Below are 19,684 nucleotides of genomic sequence, written 5' to 3' on the forward strand. Positions count from 1 at the left end.
ACATCGGGAGTGAGTGTACCTACCGCACAGGGTCCTCGCGTGGAGATACACGAGTGGAAACGCATTATGGCGCTTAGTTAACGCCTGGCACACCGTGAATGCTTAATAGATGCTAACTATTGCTTAGGCTTATGACTACGATGGTAATTCTCTGCTCCCAGCCCTCTGGGCAGCCACGCCTGCGCCAGGGGCGTCTTACCCGGGCGGGATGGAGGCACGTGCGCTCACGCCGGAGGCGCGCTGGGGTCCCGGCCGGTTGAGGTTGTTCTGGCCCGGGGTGGGCGCGCCGCTGGGGGCGCTCGGGCTCCGCGGGGGCGCCCCGGGCGGCGGCGCAGGTTCGGTGGGGCTGGTGGCGGGCGCGGCCCAGAGCGTGGGGCCGGCGAAGGTGGCGCTGGGGCGCACGGCGAGCGCTGCGGGTGGTGCTCCGGGGGGCAGCGCGGGCGGCGGGAGGGCGGCGGGGGGCGCCTTGCGGCGCTGCGAGGCCAGGATGGCGTTGGAGGCGGCGCGCGTGCTGTTGACCAGCAGGCACTGCTGGCAGGAGCAGGGCTGGCCCGAGCTGGCGCCCACGGGCCACGACTGCGACTTGGGGATGGAGCCCACGGTGAGCGGGTAGGCGAGGTCCAGGCGGCGGCGCAGCCGGCGGCGCCTGCGCGTCTGGCGGTTCATCTGCGACATGCTGTTGAAGTAGATGAGGTAGCAGAAGCCGAGCGACGAGAGGTCGAGCCAGGGGTGCTGCTTCTCGTAGGCGTTCTGGATGGTGATGCAGATGTCCATGTCGTAGGCCGTCCAGGCGCCGCCGTCGTTCTCCCACTCCCACACGATGCCCTTGCCCGGCGCCGACGAGGGGTCGTAGAAGTTGCGCCGCACCGGCCGCATGGTGCCTGCGCTCACAAGCGGGAGGAGTCAGGACCGAGGCTGAGGGGTGTGGGGGTGGGGGTGGGGGGGGAGGGGCAGTACAGAGCGGGTGGGTGAGAGCAGTGCAGGGCGGGGATGGAGGGTCCACAGAGGTGGTGTCAGGACAGCACGCCATGCAGGTCAGCAAGGCAGGGCCAGGGCAGGATGGGCAGGCAGGCTCCCTCCCCCTCCCAGGGGCCAGCCAGGCACCGAATTACATCGCGGTCCTGGGGTGGGGGTGGGGGGGTCCCCAGGCAAGGTAAGCAGAGCAGCACCTGGGCGGGGCAGAGATCCGTGCAGACACGTGGGTGGCATGCAGACCCTCATTAGTTCACTCATTCATCCCATCATTCTTAGCGCATTCATTTCTTCCTGCCCTAGTCCACACAGTCATGTCTTCCTCAGTTCATTCATCCAACAATCCTCCCACTGGTCCCTTCACCCATGCCCGCGGCAGCCACCATGCTTTCATTCACACCTGCATTGACGCTCACCCCTTCCCTGACTCCGTGATCCATGTGTGGTCATCCCTTCATTCACGACCCCCCTGTTTTAAATGTGCGCCTCAGTCCACATTTCCCCTCCCCTCTCTCCTTCCTCCGTGTTCTCCATCTGGTCTACCTTCTATGTTACCTACTCATCTTGCTCTCTGTCTCCTCTGGCGGGACTGTCACCGCCACGATGCAGGGACTTTGTTTTACTCGCGGCTGTATCCCCAGCACCTGCACACCGTCGGGGCTCAGAGGTACTTGTTGAACGTAAGCGTGAGTTCATTAGCTCACACACGGGTCCCTTCTTCTCACTTCCCTCCTGCCTTTCTGCTTATCCCTGCCCCGGTCCATTCCTTTGTCCGCTTGGGTGTTTTTTCCCTTCATCTGTCTGTTCGCTTGCTCCTTCCTTTAACAAACATTCGCTGACACCTGCTCTTCGGAGGACTCCCCGCCGAGTGCTCATTCGAAAAGAACGTAAAAACACATGGTAACCCAGCCAGGTGCATACCCACGGCCCCATTTCAAAAACGCGGTCACGGAGGCCTCGCTCCCAACCCCTGCTCCTGGCTCCCAAAGCTCCAGGTACTCCCCGAGAGCAAGGCTCCATGGGACACGGGGTTCAGCAGAGATAACCCCACGTCCAGGCTGCAGGACTTCTCAGCGCCTTTGGCCTGCTCTGGCCTGGGGCCAGCGTGGAAAGACTCTTTGGCTGGGTTCGTCGGGGCACGCCCGCAGGAAAATTGCAAACTTGACTGCTCCTCAGCTGTGGGCAAGTCCCTTAAGCCCCCCTAGGTTTCAGTGGCCCCATCTCGAAAATGAAGGTGATGCTAGTTTGTGACTCACCCTGCCCCTCTCACCTCGGGCTGCTGGGAGGATTCGGTGAGAAGAGCCACGGAGCCCAGGGTGTGGGCAGGGCCCCGGGGCCAGGAGGCAGGCTGACCTCATTTCGGGGCCTGACTGCCTGACTTTCCGGCTGTGTGACTACGGTCAGGTGACTCGACGTCTCTGAGCCTTCCTGTTCTCCTCTCTCAAATGGGCGCAAGCAGACCTTCCTTGTGCGGCTGATAAAAGCAACAATCAAGACAAACACTGTCCTGTCTCGGATGATTCTAAAGTTGGTCATTTCCAGCCACATCTTCGCTGAGGCGTGTCCCCTCGGCACCTCCCCGGCACCTTTTCAACCTTAGTTCTGCTAAAGCACAGCTCCCATCTGTCCCCGCCCGAACCCGCGCCTCCTGAAGTCTCTTTGTTGCAGTTGCCGAAGCTCTGTCCTTCCCGCTGCTCGCGCCACCAACCCCCGAAACGGGGGCTTCACTCCTTCCCTCAGAGCCCATGCCTCGTCTCTCAGTAAACCCAGTCACCTCCGCCTTCAAATACATCCCACACCGGACCCTTCCTCCCCCACTGCCCCGATTCTCCCCAGGCCAAGCCGCTGTATGTCTGCCGCCTGGACTATGGCAGTAGACTCATGGCCGGCCTCTGCTTCTGGCCTTGCCTGCTGTCATCTGTTCCCCGCATGGCAGCCAGAGGGGTCCTGCTCAGGGCAAGTCAGCTCGCATCCTCCGTCTGCCCCACATCCTCCCCTGGCTGCCCAGGCTCACTTGGCATAACAGTCCTGGCCATGACCTGTGAGGCCCTACGTGCTCCACACAGGCCCCCTCGCACCCCACTCCAGCCACCCTCACCTGCTTGCTGTTGCTCAAACATCCCCAACGCTGCCAGCCTCACGGCCTTGGCGTGTGCTGTCCCCTCACCTGGAGAAGGACCTAGCCATGCCTGGACGTTCCCCGAGTTTCTTCCCTCCTTTCTTTTAGATCTCTGTGCAAATGTCACCTCCTTGGGGAGACCTTCCCAGGCCCCCGGAACGCTGCCCTCCCGTTCCCATCCTCATTCTCGCTTCAGTGTTCCTCCTGGCACCCAGCACTGCCCGGCCTGATGTATCATCTGCACACTTTCTTCGCTCCCTGTCACCTCCCACTGGCCGTCAGCCCACAAGGACAGAGGTCTTGACCGCTTTGCTCATGGCCGTACCCCAAGAGTCTAGCACGGTGCCTGGCACACAGCAGGCCCTCACGACCGGTCATTGGCATCCCCCAGGCTGCCTGGCCCAGGAATCTGCAGCCAGGTGGGTGGGGACCCATCATGATCCCCCCTCCCCCCCACTCCACCGGCTCAGATTCCTCTGACTGTTCTCACTTGGGTCCTGCTCTCTGTTCGAATTTATTTTTAAAATATATTCTTATTGATTTTAGAGAGGAAGGGAGAGGGAGAGAGTGATAGAAACATCAACGATGAGAGCGAATCATTGATGGGCTGCCTCCTGCACGCCCCCCCACTGGGGATCGAGCCCACAATCCGGGCATGTGCCCTGACCAGGAATTGAACCGTGACCTCCTAGCTCATAGGTCAATGCTCAACCACTGAGCCACGCTGGCTGGCTCTCTCTGTTAGAACTTAGAATCCAAGGGCTGTGGACTTCCTCTACCCTGTGTCAACTGCCTTGACCCCAAGAGCTGAGGGACTCGAGGCACAGAGCTGCAGCGGTTGATGTGGGAGGAGCAGGGAGGGGATGGGTCCCTGGGCCCCTGTAATGTTCCAGCCAATCATATGGAAAGTTCCCCGGGGCCTCCAGGCAGCCTCCTGCTGATGTCTGATTTATCATGTTAATTGAGTGTGTGCGTATTGATTTTTCCCCTTGACAACAGTGTTCTTCCAGGGCAGGCATGAGAGGGGATGACTTAGAGGGGAAATCCCAGCTCCTATTCCTGCCTCTGCTCCTGAGGGCTGTCTTCTCCTCCCAGGGCCTCAGTTTCCCTGTCTGCAAAATGGGGGCTCACGAGAGATGATCTTCAGGTCTGATGTGCCTGAAGTAGCGCCCTTGGCCTCCTGCTGAGGGTCAAGGTGCTGTGTTCCCTGGAAGGTGTGAGCCCTGGATGGGAAGGGAAGGAAAGAGAAGGGATGGGAACTCGCTTTATTTAACCACCTCTGTAGTTAAATAAAGCGAGCAGGATCAGGTGTGGGAGTTGCAGATCGGAGTGGTTAACACAACTCAGCAGTCTCACAGGCCCTGTGCAAATTCTGGATCCACATACAGCCACATACAGCGTTCTCATCTGTAAAATGGGGTAGTAACACCAGCTGTGGGACAAAGTGAGGTAATGTATGTCATGGGCGCTTAGCGGAGCGCTGGGCTAGAGTAAGTGCTAGATGAATGTTAGCTAAGATGCCTGTTGTTATGACACACATTACCCACATTCAGCCTCTCCCCGCCCTTGTTCACTTTGCAAACTCCTATTCATCCAACAAAACCCTCCCCAAGCTCATCTCCTCCAGGAAGTGCTTTTCTGTTCACTGCTATACACAGCTTTTTGTTGCATGTCTATCCTTGTACTGTGATTCAGTTATTCATTTCTGTTCTTAATCTTCCTCACTGGTTGATGGCTGTCAGGAGGATAAGGACCAGATCGGTGTTGCCAGTACCAGGCACAAGGGAGGCATCTGCCACTGAAACAGGCAACCTACTTGGCACAGGTCAGGGCTCCGATGGAGTGGGAAGGAGGAGGAGTCCGTGTCCGTGGAGAGGGAGTGGAGGCCGGAGCAGGAGCCAAAGCACACACAGGGTCCCCGGGGGGTCGGGGGGGGGGGTGGGGGCGGGGACAAGGTTCCTAAGGGCAGCGTTGGCCAGCTCTACAACAAAGGCCTCTGGGAGCTCCTCTGGGCCGGGCCAGAGCCAGCCCGCCCGGCCAGCCCTCTCTCCAGGGCTCTATTTACCAGGTATCGATTTTCCTGCCTGTTTACTGGTAGTTATTAAAGGCTGCGTCCCTGGAGTCCTTTTCAAACGAGATTGGAACCTGGAGAGCCGGAGTAATTAGGGCAGCTGCTGTCCTCCCGCCGGGCCCTGCGCCCCACAACGCCCGCTCCTGCCCGCCCGTCCACCTCTCCCGCTCGCGCTGGCCCTGCACCAGGCCGAGGGGGGCCAGCTGGTTCCCTGGTGACCTGCCTGGACTGCAATCTCGAGATGTTCAAGGGAGCAGAGGCGGAAATATGCCTTCTCCTCCACTGTGGCCTTGGCCTAGATTTTCAGCCAGAACAATGGGTGTAAGATGGGACTGGAGGTTCTTCAGCCTGGGAGCCGGGGAGGGCCTCAGCCCGGGGCTTGGAGGGCGGCTGGGCTTTCTCACTGACCCACTCTGCGGCGGGGTGTCCTTGAGCAGGCCGCGCCCCTCCCGCCTCCTGGGCCTTGAGGGCACCCAGCTGTGCCGGCCACCGGGGCCTGTCCCCATGGCAGTTAGGAACACGGGTCAGGCACGCTCCATTTCTGGGCCTGTTTTTGTGCGTCTGCTTTTGTTGTCTGTCCCCCACCCCCTCCTCCGTTCCTTAGGAATGTTTGGTTGAAAAATTCCAATCTGGTTCCAGCTGAACCGAGGGGAAAGAGGCTTTGGCCACATGTCAGCGGGAGGATTGCAGGAGCTGGGCCCCTGGGACCGGGTGTGGGGGCGGCCGCAGCCACGGCAGCCAGTGACCAGTTCACGCCTGGGGCAGAGACGAGAGAGAGATGGAGACCAGAGAGATAGGGAGAGATAGGCACAGAGGCAGAGACCACATGCCAGAGAGACTGCCAGAGGCCAAGATCAAAGCGGGAGCCGCTGAGGCAGATATAGGACAGCTGCGGCGGAGAGAGAGCCAGTTTGGGAGACATAAAGAAACAAAATCCCGAACCTCGAGGCGGAGACGGTAGAGTAGAACAAGAGAGTGAGCCAGGAGATGGGGAGAGCGGAGAGGAGAGACAACGAGAGCGGACAGTAGCCATAGAGCCAACGTTGACTGGGCACTCGCAATTACCAGGTGCTGCTGCTCTCAGTACTTTCCTTGCACGAACTCGTTTTATGCTCACGTGGCTTCTTCCAGGGAGGGACCAGCATTTATTTCTGTTTTACAGATGAGGCAACCAAGGCCCAGAGAAGTGTAATCTTGGGGGGCTGGGAAGGATGCTCCATTCATGTAGTCAAGGAAAGGCCAGGAATGGACTGGTGCTAAGGGGTTCAACGCAGCTAAGCGATAGCCCGGACTAGGATACCTTCAGTGACGGGGAACTCACTACCTGAGCTTTGCCCTCAGTTTTGCTGTGAGAGGTTCCTGCTCTGAGAATATGGTTCCAATCTGACCCTCTGCCTACAGGTGGGGGTGTGGGTGTCTCAGGACCCAGCTTTTTGCCTTAAAAAGAAGCTATCTCTGAGAGAAAGGGGGGGCCCTGAGCCCCCCTGCCTGCCCCTCAGCCTCCAAAGGGTTCCTTCCCCGGCCCAGCAGGGAACCCTCCCCCGGGGTTGGCTTCCCAGAGGGAAGTGACCTCAGCTTGGGGGCACGCAGACCCTGACGGGAAGGGGGGCCTGTGGGAGGCAGTCATGGGACATCCTGTCAGGTGGGGGAGTCCCGCTGCAGGCGGAGGCCTGTGCCTAGGGGTAGGGCAGAGGGTTAAGCATGAATTGAGCACCCACTGGATGCCGGGCCCCAGAAGGGACTTCACCGAATCCTCCACCAACCCAGCAGTAATCATAACAACTGTTTGCTTTCAGAGAACACACTTTTGTGACCCAGCACCTCTCCCTTCACGCGCCTCCCACCCCCCCCCCCCCGCCCCGCAACTGATGACCCTCATGGCTGGCTGACCCCCAGGACTCCTTGGGAGACAGGGGGGTCTGGCTGGGGCAGTGGCCAGGCTGGGATCAGAACTGCAGTCTATGGCCAGGCGCCACCCCTCTGCCCTGTGATCAATAATCCCGCAGTGTTCTGTTTCCACCAAACTCTCCCAGTGGACGTGTCAAGCTGAGCAACAGCCCATTAGCGGTTTCTGCACATTTGAGGCTGGCCGGGCTCCCCCGGGAGGGGGCAGGGGGTCTCCAGCTGTGCCCGGAAGGCCGAGGGGCTGCAGGGCAGTCAGAGAGGACACCACCTTCAAATCGGTTTTGAAAGGCCCTCACCCTGGAGGCCGCTGGCAGCCGGAAGCCGGCTCTCCCCACTTAACGGTTCTGTATGGGTCTTCCCAGTCATCTGGCTCCCAATCCATTTGGGTTTTTAAAATTTATTCTTATTTTTATTTTTTATTGGTTTCAGAGAGGAAGGGAGAGGAAGAGAGAGAGAGAGAGAGAAACATCCCTAAGGAGAGAGAATCATTGATCGGCTGCCTCCTGCACATTCCCCACTGGGGACTGAGCCCGCAACCTGGGCATGTGCCTTGACCGGGAATCGAACCTTGACCTCCCGGTTCATAGGCTGATGCTCAACCACTGAGCCACGCCGTCTGGGTTCCATTTGGGTTTGGACCCCCTGGGCCAGTGGCAACATCCAAGGGCAGGAAATGACCAGGCATTTAAAAATTGGGGTGGTCTCGCTCAAGCCTGGATTTCAACGATACCAAAACATCCAAAGATGTGGCCACAAGGATTGGCCTTCTCGGCAACAGTTAATGGAAGCTGAGTCACAGTGGCCTCATTCATGTCTTCAAGTATTTATTGAGCACCTACTGTGTGCCGGGTACTAGAGAACAATGTTTGAAAACCTTTGCCTTCCCAGCCACTGCACACACTTCTGTTAGCTGCCCAGGCCTGTAACCATTTGAATTCCCAGTCTTTGTCTAGATGGGGAAACTGGTTGAGAGAGAGAGAGAGAGAGAGAAGAGGAGAGGAGAGGAGAGGAGAGGAGAGGAGAGGAGAGGAGAGGAGAGAGAGAGAGAGAGATGGCCTAAATCACTTACAAATTAGAGCTACATCTTGACCCCAGGCCCCTTGACTCCCATTCCCGCACCAGGTGACTAGCACCTGGAATGAATGAAGCTTTGTTCCCCAGAAGAGAGGCGTGGGGAGGGCTCCACAATGGTGCGATTTCGGGGAAGTTCTAGGCTTCCCCTGGCGCACTCGGCTTGCAGTTGGAGGGAGAGGGGACGAGGGCTAATGGCGGCAGGGCCAGCCTGTCACCGGGAGAGGAGGTGGCTGTGCCGTGGCTGCTGGCAGGACCGTTGTGGCTGCCAGTGCTGCCTCCTTTGATTGCCTCATCCTTTGTTCTGCGTTTCAGGGCGCTCAGCTCCAGGCCTGTTGCCAGACTCCCTCCGGGACCCCGTCACCTGCCGGCCACTACTGCCTGGGCAGGTGGGGGTGGCAGCCTAGCACAGCTCCGGGGAGACAATGGGAGGAGCCCAGAGAGGTAGGCAGTTGGCTCCAGTGGACGTAGCCACACAGGACCTGGGGCTCCTGAGGCCCCAGGGTCGGGAATAGCCCCCATCCTGGCACCTCCTCAGTGTGTAGCCTCCTGTGGCTCCTGTCACTTCGCCCATCAGAATAGAAGGCGTGGAGGGCAGCAGTCTGTGTCTTCCTACTCACTCTGCATCCATGGTACTAAGGACCATGTCTGGCACACAGTAGGTGCTCATTAAATTCCCGCTGAATAAATGAATGAATACTGACCGAAATCCCACGAGATGGGTGCTGTAGTTGGACTCATATTAGAGGAGGAAACTGAGGCTGAGGGAGGGAATGTGGTCTACCCAAAGTCACATGCCCCCCCCTCCCCCCCCCCCCCGCGCCCCCGCCCGATCCCTGGAGAACGGCTAGGAAGTCTGGAGTCTGGGCCTCACCAACAAGGCTCCCTGAGGCAGACAGTTCCAGATCCGGGGCCCCATGTTCTTGGCTGGAATCAGTCAGGGGCAGCTGGGAGGCTGGATGGGATGGTGGGGGGGCAGCTGTCCCAGGGAGCGGTTCCCCCTGAGCGTAATGAAGGCACAAGAGGAAGGAGGAAGACAGATGTGGGGGAGGGAGGTTTGGAGGGCTCTGGGCATCTCCACCCCCTGACAACTCCACGCTGAGGAGGAAGCTAGGGACCCCTTGTCCACAGCCTGAATGGCGCCTCCACTGTGACCAGCCCTGGCCATCACCTTCCCACGCTGGCCCCTCCTCACCACCTGCTCACCATATCCTCTGTCACCTCCCCATAGAACCCCATGCCTCCCCTCCACTCTCACCTTCTTCACTACCTCGGTCACAGCCCCCACGGCATCCCTGCCACCTCTCCCATCACCTCCCCAGGACAGACAGCGCTATTCCCCTCCCCATCTGACCTGCTTCTTCGTGCCCCCTCCCTCCACCTTACCACGAATAGCTCCAATCACAGCCCCATCCCTCCCCCACCCCAGCTCTCACCACCTTCCCCATCACCTCCCTACTCCAACCCACCACCTCCCATCACAGCTTCCAGCACCTCCCTCATCTCTAGGTCGGACGCTACAGCTCCCAGCTCCCGTAGACCCATGAGGCCGGAGGGCTGGGAGACAGCAGGGGAGGATGGAGAGGGGAGGGGGACAGGAACGTGAGAGGAGAGAGAGAGGGGCCCGGAGGAGGATCTGACCCAGGATCCCTCGCCCCTAACCCTGCAGGAGTAGCAGGGACCTGACGGCGCTGTCCAAGGTGCTGGGGCAGGCGGGGTGGGCGTGGGGTGGGCGCTGCCCACCTGGATCTGAATCTCCCACCCACCTCTTCCTTGCTTGGGCCGGTGACTCCCTCTGAGCCTCAGCTTTGCTCTGTGACAAATGGGGCGATGCCTGCTGGCTGGTGGAGAGAGCCGGCCGGACTGTAAGGAAGTGTCTGCATCAGCTCCAGCTCTGGCCTCTGAGGACCCATAATTAACAAGGCTGGTTCTGCAGCGTGGCTCTGGGTCCCTTGGGGTCTGACCACTAAAAAGCAGCAGCTGGCAGCCCCGCCAGGCCCCATGGGACCCAAGAGGCCTCCCTTCCCCCCTCCCTCCTCCTCTTTCTTCTGTCACAGCCTCCCTTCCCACCCGGGCCCCAGGTCTCCTCCGGGACCTGCTGACGCTGTTCCCTCCACCTCAAGATGTTCCTCAAACCACACAGACCCTCTGAGGACGCCCCCTCCGGGAAGCCCTCCCTCTCAGAGGCCTCAGGCACACACCTCGCCCATCGCCCGGCCAAAGGTCCCTCTCCTCTGAGGCATTTACATTTTTCCTACTTGAGCGTGAGTGCTCATGACGTGCAAAGTGGTGTTCTCTGTGCTTCACCTGTATTACCTCCTTTAATCCTCACACAACCCTCTCAGGTACGGCCTATTCCGATTCCCCTTTTAGTTCAGGGAACTGAGGCTCCGAGAGGTGGAGGGGCTTGTGGTCGCAGAGCCAGCCAAGATCTCCATCGGTGGCCTCGCGGTCAGAGGGCTCAACTGCCATTCCCATCATTTTCTCTGCCTTCGCCTCCCCTGGGCTCCCACACCCACTAGGCAGGGGTCCCCAGACCTAGCCCAGGGCCTGGCACTGAGCAGGCACCTCTGACTGTAAATAAAAGTGAGGATGGACTGATGGCATCAGAAGAGACTCCGGAGCCAAACGGGCAGCCAGAGGCCAAAGGGGTGGGGGGGAGCTCTGTAAGGGCGGAAATGGAGGCAGTATGACCGGTGGGAATGAACGACACCCATGTGTGGACGAACCTGTGCCACTTGGCACAGACAACTCCCCACCTAAACATGCATAACCCTCTCGCCCTGATGTTGGGCTCAGCACCCTGCCTCCGTGCTTGGCTGGGAGCGGGTCCCAAAGGGTCCTGCAACTAGGGAGCTAGAAACCCTGACAACAGATCCCAACTCAGCTCTCAAGCGAGAAGGGAGAGGGGACTTTCTCAGCCCAGCATTGAAGGTCACCTTGTTCTTTATCCCTGAGAACTGTCTGCAAGGCCTGGGTTCCACCTTGGGATGGCTTGGCTGTGTTACCTTGGGCAGGTTACTCACCCTCTCTGAGCCTCAGTCTTCTCTCTGTACAATGACCTGCCTAGGAGTCTACATTCTGGCAGTGTTTTCCCTGGTGACGCCTGCTCCTCCATCTGGGCACCCCCGTCCCCAAGTCTCCAACAGCCCGAGCGTGTCTGCCGACAGATGTGCCCATAAAGGCAGGGACCAGGCCTGAGTGGAGGCCAGGCCACCCTCCAAGGGATGGTGTCGGCTCGGGAGATGCTGAAGCAGGGCCGCCTGTTGCTCCCCTGGCAGCTTGGGGGTACAGGCTCGGTCATGTTTTGAGCCTTGGGGACAGCAGGTGGACGGTCCCCAGCCCGGCCTCCCCCAGCCTCAGCTGTCCCAGCTACAGAACGGGCAGAGGCTGCCAGACGTCCCCTCCAGCCGCAGAGGGAGAGGAGGACGGGAGACACCGGCGGTCAGAAAGGTGCCCCTCCGCCCTGCCCCCAGCCCCGGGAGTCCAGGGAGGAATCTGGAAATTGCCTAGAAAGCGGCTAAGTCACGTCTCTGTCCAGCTGTGGTGGCTGCACGGAAAGCCAGGCTCCGGGGGCGGGGCTGGCAAATGACCCTCAGGGAAGCTGTGGCCCCACGAGGTTAAGGGGCCCAGGGTCACAGCATTCCCCTCCACATGGACCTGCCAGGCTTCCAAGGGAACCTCGCCTGCTGTGGGGGGCAATGGCAGCAGCCCATGTCGGGGAGGTGAGGGGGCGCCGGCTGAGCAAGCAGCAGCCCCGGCCTGCGGCCCAAGCCTGTCCCCTGGCTTTCCTCTGCGGGCGGCGTGCACGTGGGCCGGGGCGTGTGTGTGCCTGCACACGCATGGGCGCCGACCCCGGCACACACCACAGGCAGGCATCTCAGCATACGCCGCGCCGGGCGTGTGTGGCACCAGCACTGGCTTGCTCCCATGCAGGATAAGAACACGATGGGCAGGGGTTGGCACACGGCAACCCAGGCCACTGCCTCCCGCCTGCTTCTGCGCAGCTCACGAGCTGAGAGTGAGAACACGGCCGCATTCATTCATCTACACACCGTCCATGGCTGCTCCTACGCTACCGCGGTGGCAGCGAGCTGTGTCAACAGAGACTGTGGGGCCCACACAGGCTAAAATATGTCCTATCTGACCCTGGCTGGCTCCAATGTTAGGGCACTAGCAAAGCTGGGCATGCTGCTGTATCCCCCAAGTTCAAGTTCAGCCTCAATGGACGTATCAAGAATTTTATAATGACATGATCTAGATAGAAGCTGTGTCTATTTCAGCACATATATGCAAGCTTTGGGTTTTACAACTTTATATTGTTTTGTGTGGGGGGGAGGGAGGGAGAGAGAAGAGAGAGAGAGAGAGAGAGAGAGAGAGAGAGAGAGAGAGAGAGAGAGAGAGGAGAGGAGAGGAGAGGAGAGGAGAGGAGAGGAGAGGAGAGGAGAGGAGAGGAGAGGAGAGGAGAGGAGAGGAGAGGAGAGGAGAGGAGAGGAGAGAAGAGAAGAGAAGAGAAGAGAAGAGAAGAGAAGAGAAGAATCTTTTTAAGATTTAGGATCTGCCAACTCGTCTTGTGCATCCATAATATTCAGCACAGGTTAGGCACAGAGTCAAGGTTTGTGGGATAAAATAACAGGCCTGGTTCTTTCCATCAACCCAACAACCTTCCTCGCAAAGCAACACTGTTGTCCATTTCACAGATGTGGAAACTGAGGCCTGGAGAGGTGAGGACACCTGTCTGAGGGCCTTCCCTGGACCATTAACGATGAGGACAAGATGTCCTGGGAGAAGTGGGCGCACTATGACATGTCCGGTGGGAGGCATTGGCCCCTCCCTCTAGCGGTTTCCCAGGCTTTCTAGGCCCCCACCGGCCCCATAGGTTCCCAGTCTTCCTCCCTCCCACGGAGGATGAGGGCTTTTTTCCCTTTTCCGGCAAACAGGCAGGTGTGGAGTGAGCAGTTCCGGGAGGGGGTGTGGGGAAGCGAGGAAGCTGAACCTCGGGGGACCCAGAGAGGCTGCACTGTGGCAGAGGTGCGGCTGAGAGGAAGGGCCTGCTGAAGGGGGGATGGAGGAGCGAGGAACCCAAGTGGGGGTGCTGTGAAAAGGGCCCCAACACGGGGGGGGGGGAATCAAAGACAAATGGGCCAGTGAGGCAGACTTGGGGGGGGCCTACTCCTGTTCTAAGGAACCCAACTCCCCAAACCAGACCCTGGAACATTGCCACCCAGCACCCGCTCTGAATCTGCAGAAAACACCGAACTCCGAGCCGCGAGAAAAGCCGCCTCCTGCGGCCGACCTCAGCCTCCGGGAGAAACCAGAGCTCGCGGCAGGGGCACCGGCCTCTGGGAAACGGGCGCGAGGACGCGATGGTGACTTGTTCGAAACATTTAAAGTCCTTTCGTGGCCGTCCAGGCCGGGCTCCCATCTCCTCCTGTGTGGCCTTCCTCACAATGACGGCACCAAATGCAACGGATTCGGACGTCCTCCCCTTCCTGCCACAGGGCCTTTGCACGGTTCCCCCGCCCGGAACACTGGCGCCCTTCGCTTACTCCTCAAACTCCTGTTCTGACATCCCTTCCTCAGCGAGCCTTCCGTGACCACCCCTAGGCCAGGTTTATCTCATGTCCGCAGACGGGCAGCTGATGATCTGTGAGATTCCGTGTGTGTTTGCTCTCCGCCCACACGGGCTGCGCCGGGGCCTCCAGCCCAGGTCCCCCAGTGGCCACCCTCTGCTCAGGGCCTCCTGCTTAGCACAGGGCTGGCCACGCAGCAGGAAATGAATAAACGATCATGTGGTGGGTGAACGAAAGCCTGGCGCACCAGTGACCGCAGTCAAAGCCTGGAGTTATGGGAACATAGATGTTCTGAGAAGGAACGTCAACAAACTATTTGTCACGGGTCTGCCTGCGTTCCCACACTCGGTGACCATGCGGCGGGCACCACGCCGTGTTCTGGGGCAGAGCGACCTGCAGCACTTCGCGATGACGGCCCCCTTCTGGACCTATCTGTCCCCTGTGTCAGCCATGGGTGGCTCCTGAGCACTGGCAATGGGCTAGCACAGCCGTGGGCAAACTACGGCCCGCGGGCAGGATCCGGCCCGTTTGAAATGAATAAAACTTGAAAAAAAAAGACCGTACCCTTTTATGTAATGATGTTTACTTTGAATTTATATTAGTTCACACAAACACTCCATCCATGCTTTTGTTCCGGCCCTCCGGTCCAGTTTAAGAACCCACTGTGGCCCTCGAGTCAAAAAGTTTGCCCACCCCTGGGCTAGCAGGACCGAGGAACTGAATTGTTAACTGTGTTTAACTTTAATTCATGTAAATTTAAACAGCCACCTGGGTCTGTGGGAGAAGGGACGTGTCCTACTGTCTCCATGTGGTCCTGCTATCCAGGGACTCCCAGGATGGCCCCCAAGCCCCCACCAGCTGGCCCTTGGGATGGAACAGGACAAGGATTCTTTGGCCGCCTCCATGAGGCTGGGCCTCACCACCACCACCACCACCCCCCCCACCCCCCCCCCACTGCCCACCAGCTTGTCACAGAGACCACCAGGCAACGACTCGGGGAGATCTCCGCGGTGACGGCACGTCTCTGGGACTGGACCTCCCCATTTTTACCACTATTGTCACCCATCACACCACCACCAAGACTGCCACCAGCCTCATTCTCTCCATCGCCACCGTGCCATCTCATCAACCCCAAGACAACCACCAACACAGCCGTCAGCAACACAGTCACAACTCCCACCACCAACTCTATCTCCTCCGTCATTCCCGCCCCGCCCCCCATCAACGCCACCAGCATCATGCCACCAGCACCACGGGGAGCCGGTAGAGGTACCAGTGCAGAGCGTTGGCTGTGGAAGTCAATGGCCTGGGCTTGAATCCCAGCGCTGACTTTAAATCACTTAGCTGCTGTGGGTCTCAGTTGCTCACTCTGTAAAATGGGATGACTGCTAATACTAACACAGTCATAAGATGTAACTGCCCGGATGGGAAAAAATCAAGTGAGGGAGTGCACGGGAAGTCCTTTCACTGCGATAACTGAGTGCTAGTGTCCTACGCTCTGTGCTCAGTGAGCCCAGTTTTGTTCAATCCTCACACGGCGGTGAGAGCTATGAATCCATTTTACCGATGAGGAAACTGAGCCCCAGAGAGGTGATGACGTAACTGGCCGAAGGCTCTCAACTAAGAGGCTGGATTGGGACTGAACTCTTAGACTGGACGAGGCCAGGCTGTCCTTTTTTGGGGGGAAGAGAGGGGAGGTGGGATCAGCAGGCTGGCCTTCCTGCAGCCCCAGGCTCCCACCTTAGAGGTGGTGTGAGGGAGTGATGCTGGTGGCGTTTGTGTCTCAGCCTGGCCCGCGGGTGGAGTGGGGCGGGGTGGGATGGGATGGGGTGGGGTGGGGTGGGGTGGGCTGGGGGGCCAGTCGGCTCACCTGTGTCCTGGCGAAACTGGTGCATGGACTGCAGGTCGATGATGTAGGGCACCAGCTGGGCATCCACCTGCCCCAGGACCACGGAGCCGCGGGCGTCCTCCTTGAGCACGTTCTCGATGTGGTGGCACACGGTGGCCGAGTAGGGCCGCCAGCGGTTGTGCTCATTCAGCCACTCCCACACCACCACGCGGGCCACGTTCTGCGGCGGGAAGCCCAGCCCGTTCACCTGCATCATGACGCCCTGGCCTGGCCGGGACATGGCCGCTGCCGCCTCGGGGGCCAGGACCCCGCGGTGACTGGCCCAGCGCCTGGGCCTGGGCCGGGGAGCAGGCGGGGGGCGTCCCCTCTCCCCAGGGAAGCAGTGAGGCCTGTGTGGCCTCCGTCCTCGCTGCCTGGCCTCCAGGAGGCCCAGAGGCCTCAGTTACATGAGTGTGGGAGGGTCCCAGGCTCCTGGCGCTGTCTCAGGTGACGGTGCTGGCGCTGCTCGGACAGCAAGTGTCTTTCTTACGACAAACGTTGCTCTCAATTCCTTGGATCCCTCGGCCCAGCTGCCCCTGCTCTCGGTCGGTCCAGTCTCTCGCCGGCTGCTCTGTCCTTCTTCCCAGGCAGCGCAGGGCCTGTCCCCGGGAGGCGGGGGCCCCGCCTGCTGCTCCCGCGGCGCCCAGCCAGCCCTCTGCGCTCGCAACTGCGTCCCAGGCCCTGTGCCTGGCCCGGCGGGGCTGCTGGCCTCCTCCTGGCCGCCCCACCGACGGCTCCAGCTGCAGGGGCGTCCCTGTCCCCCGGGGCCCTGCTCCCCGCGTCCTGGAAGGCCTGGGGGGCTGAAGAACGCACGGGGGAGGGGGGCGGCGTGTCCCCAGCCGGCCTCCCGGCTGCGGCTCCCGAGCTGCGCGGAGGGCCCAGGGGGCGGGGGCCCGCGGGCACGCCCCACCCCACTCGTGCTCGCGACCTGCCGGGAGACAAGGAGGAGAGAGGGCCCTTTAAGAACAGAGCGCGGCACCCCCTTTCCCCTCCCCGGAGAGCGATCGCCGGAGAACAATGGGGAACCGATGGGGGTGGGCAGCAAGGGGGTGGAGGGGGGTCCCGCCGCGGTCCCCAGGGGCAGGCCCGCGGGCAGGGCTGGGCCCCGGGCGGATTCTCGGAGACTCCCGCCGGCGAAGCCCCCTCCTCAGCTCCCCGGCGCGCTCCTCCCGCCGCCAGGGATGCGGGGTGCGCGGGGATGCGCGGGGATGCGCGGCGCTGCAGGCTCGGCCCAGGCCCCTCGGGGGTCGCGTCCTGGGAGCGGCGCAGCCGGAGCTGGATGGTCCCGGCTCCCGCCCTGGGGTGAGCGCCCCTCCCCGAGCCCAGCCTCCCAAAGGCGCGTGGGCCCGCAGGAGCCAGGGGTGGGGTCCCTCGGCTCCGCGCTCTCACCGCCTCGCCTCTGCCTCTCCTCTGCCTCCCGATCGCGCTTCGGCACCGCCGCCTCCCGGGCGGGAGGGAGCCGCGGTCCCGCCTCCGCGCCCTCTCCTCCCGCGGCCGCCCGCGCCGGGTCGCCGGGCTTGCCACGCGCGGACAGACTACGCTGCCGACGGACGGACGCGTGAGCCGGCTGCCGACCGCCGGGATCCCGCGGGTGGGAGGCGGCCGCGGCGCGCTCAGGGGAGGGGAGGGGAGGAGGAGAGGGCGGAGGAGGAAGGGGAGGAGACAGATCGCAGCGAGAGCGCTCACACGAGTCCCTGGGGCGCCCCAAATCCTCGCTAGGCCCGCCTGGGACCAGGAGGTCTCCGGACGCCAAGCAGGGCGCCAGGCATGGGGTGAGGTGCCCGTGGGTCGCCGGCTGGAAGCTTGGTCATCTTTACATTCCCCGTGCCCAGTCCAGGGCCTGGCATATACTAGGTGCTCAATAAGTGCTTGACGGAATTAATAAGACCCAGAGATGGTCTAAAGAAAGATCCTAAAACCATACTAGAGAAGCATTCTCTTCTTCAACCATTCTGGGGGCGGGGAGTGAGGTGGGGCCCATTTCAGAGGGATGGAATTATGGAATCTGAAGTGAGGCCCAGAGAGGGCAAGAAACAGGCCCAGGATCACACAGCAGCGAAGAGCAGCGCCCAAACACCAACCCAGAGCAGATTCTCCCAGAACCCAATTAGCCAGCCCAGAGCTCAATTCCCGGAAGCCCACACCTGCTCCAGGTGCGTGGAATGGCTGCAGCATCCCGCTGGGGGTGTGGCGGGGGACCTGGGCCAGGAGGCAGAGACTTTCCGAGAAGACAAGTGCAAGCCCTCCTCATCTCATTCACAGATGCTTGCAAACACTAGGTGCTCAATAAATGCTGGGTGAGGACTGGCTGGGTGAGGGCTGGCTGGAAAGGGATGCAGGTGATGGCGGCGGCTCACGTGTTGATGGGATGGCCGGCTCTCCCTCCGCTGGCAAGCTGGATGCAGCTGAGGACACACATCAGCTGGGAGGGGTGGACCACCCGGAGCCGCGGGTGTTTAGATTAGGGAAGATGAAGGATGCATCCGGGAACTCCAGTCTGGGCAGCAGATGGGGGTCAGTGTCCTGTCTGGGAGCCTGCCCAGGGCGGCCCACGCTCCCTTCCTCCCCAGGGCAGATGGTGTTAAACTAGTGGAGGTCATGGGCAGGCTGCTTGGGGGCGCTTTCCCAGAACCTGAACTCCGGTTCCCCAGCCAGCCGGAGTGCCCTCCCCTCCCCAGGCCCCTGCTCTCTCCGCACGCAGCCCGGGCCTGATGGGCTTTTCCAGGTTGGGTCACTGGTTCTGCGGCTCGGGCCTGCGCAGTCTAGAGAGAGGGCTTCTGACTGAGGGCAGGGCCAGCGCTGCAGGGATAAGGGTGAGGTGCCTGTGGGTCCCCAGGATCCCTGAGCTCTGGGATCTTAGCCTCGGCTCCACCGGTGGCTTCCAGGGGGGTCCGTGAAGGCCTCCCTGCCCCTTACACACAGACATGTCTGCGTTTTTCTGGGAATAAGGGCTCTGTCTTTCAGAGATTCTTCTTAAAGGAGGTTGTGATGCTCAACAACCTTATGTTAGAGAAGGGGACCTGGGGATCCCCGGGTGGGGAAAAGCCTGGCTCAGGGTCACATGGAAATTTACCAGGAAGTTACAAAGAAGAACCCAAGACACCAGACTGTATAATGCCATTTAAGGGTTGAGTCCATGTCACCTCCTCCAGGAAGCCTTCCCTGAACTCATTCCATTTGCCTTTCTCCTCCTTTCCCCATACCTTGATGGGACACACTGTATCACCTTTAGCCACTTCAGTGCCGCCCCTGCTAGAGGAGACACCCAGGAGGCCAGGGACTGTGTCTTATCCGTCGTGTACGATGTGGCTGGTGCTCTGTACATGACGGTTATCGGGTGTTGAGTACCTATCATGTGCCAGGCACTTACAAGCCAATAGGACAAACCCTCAATCATGAACTTAAAAAAAAAGGTGTATGTATTAAATCCCTAGAAAAAGAACCCCAGGGTTTTCTCTTCTGTGTGTTCTTGTCTTGCTTCCTCGCAGCCATGCTATTAGCTGAGGTCATCAGTACGACGAAATCAAACTGGTGAGAGAGGAGAAGGTGATTCGGCCGCTTTCCTAGATGTTTGAGCTCCACGTCCAATCTGGGCGGATCACCCTGACCTCAGCGGCACGTGAGTGACGGTCACAGTGATGTTCGCACTCTGATCATCAATGATTTCAGTTTGCCCCTGGATTCAGGCTTCGTCACCACAGGGAGAAGCCAGATAATGGCTTTGAACATGACCCAAAGGAAGCCGGAGATGCCTCTCTTCTCGGCATTGTGGATGTTCTTGAGAGCGCGGCCAGGCCGCTCAGGGCAGCATTATGGCAGCGTGGAAAGAAGGCAGAGAGAGATGACCTAACTTTTTTTTCTCTCTCTTATTCATTATCTATCCATCCCTCTGTTCACTCACTCATCTAAACATTCATCTGTGAGTGTACCCTCCTCCCCTCCCTCACCAAATACTGGATTCTGTCTACGTGGCAGGCACTGGGCTATGTGCTGAGACATAGAGGAAACCAAAACAGCGTAGTCCAGTGGGAGAGAGAGAGGCAAACCAAAGAATCGCACAAAGTGTGCTTACAGAATGTTGCCAG

General features: G+C 60.1%; 1 protein-coding gene across 1 annotated transcript in view; it reads right to left on the reverse strand.

The window, feature by feature from the left end:
- Positions 1-17,214, reverse strand: part of DTX1 (deltex E3 ubiquitin ligase 1) — a 31,467-nt gene extending 14,253 nt beyond the window's left edge. Inside the window, exons 1-3 of the mRNA XM_059676957.1 lie at positions 16,989-17,214; positions 15,582-16,527; positions 200-881 (exon numbers count right to left, since the gene is read on the reverse strand). Of these exons, the coding sequence (XP_059532940.1) occupies positions 200-881; positions 15,582-15,840 (941 nt within the window). The 5' untranslated portion in view covers positions 15,841-16,527; positions 16,989-17,214. The remainder of the gene's footprint in view (positions 1-199; positions 882-15,581; positions 16,528-16,988) is intronic.
- Positions 17,215-19,684: the final 2,470 nt, after the last annotated feature.

Source organism: Myotis daubentonii, chromosome 19 (genome assembly GCF_963259705.1).
Source record: "Myotis daubentonii chromosome 19, mMyoDau2.1, whole genome shotgun sequence".
Lineage (NCBI taxonomy): Eukaryota > Metazoa > Chordata > Mammalia > Chiroptera > Vespertilionidae > Myotis > Myotis daubentonii.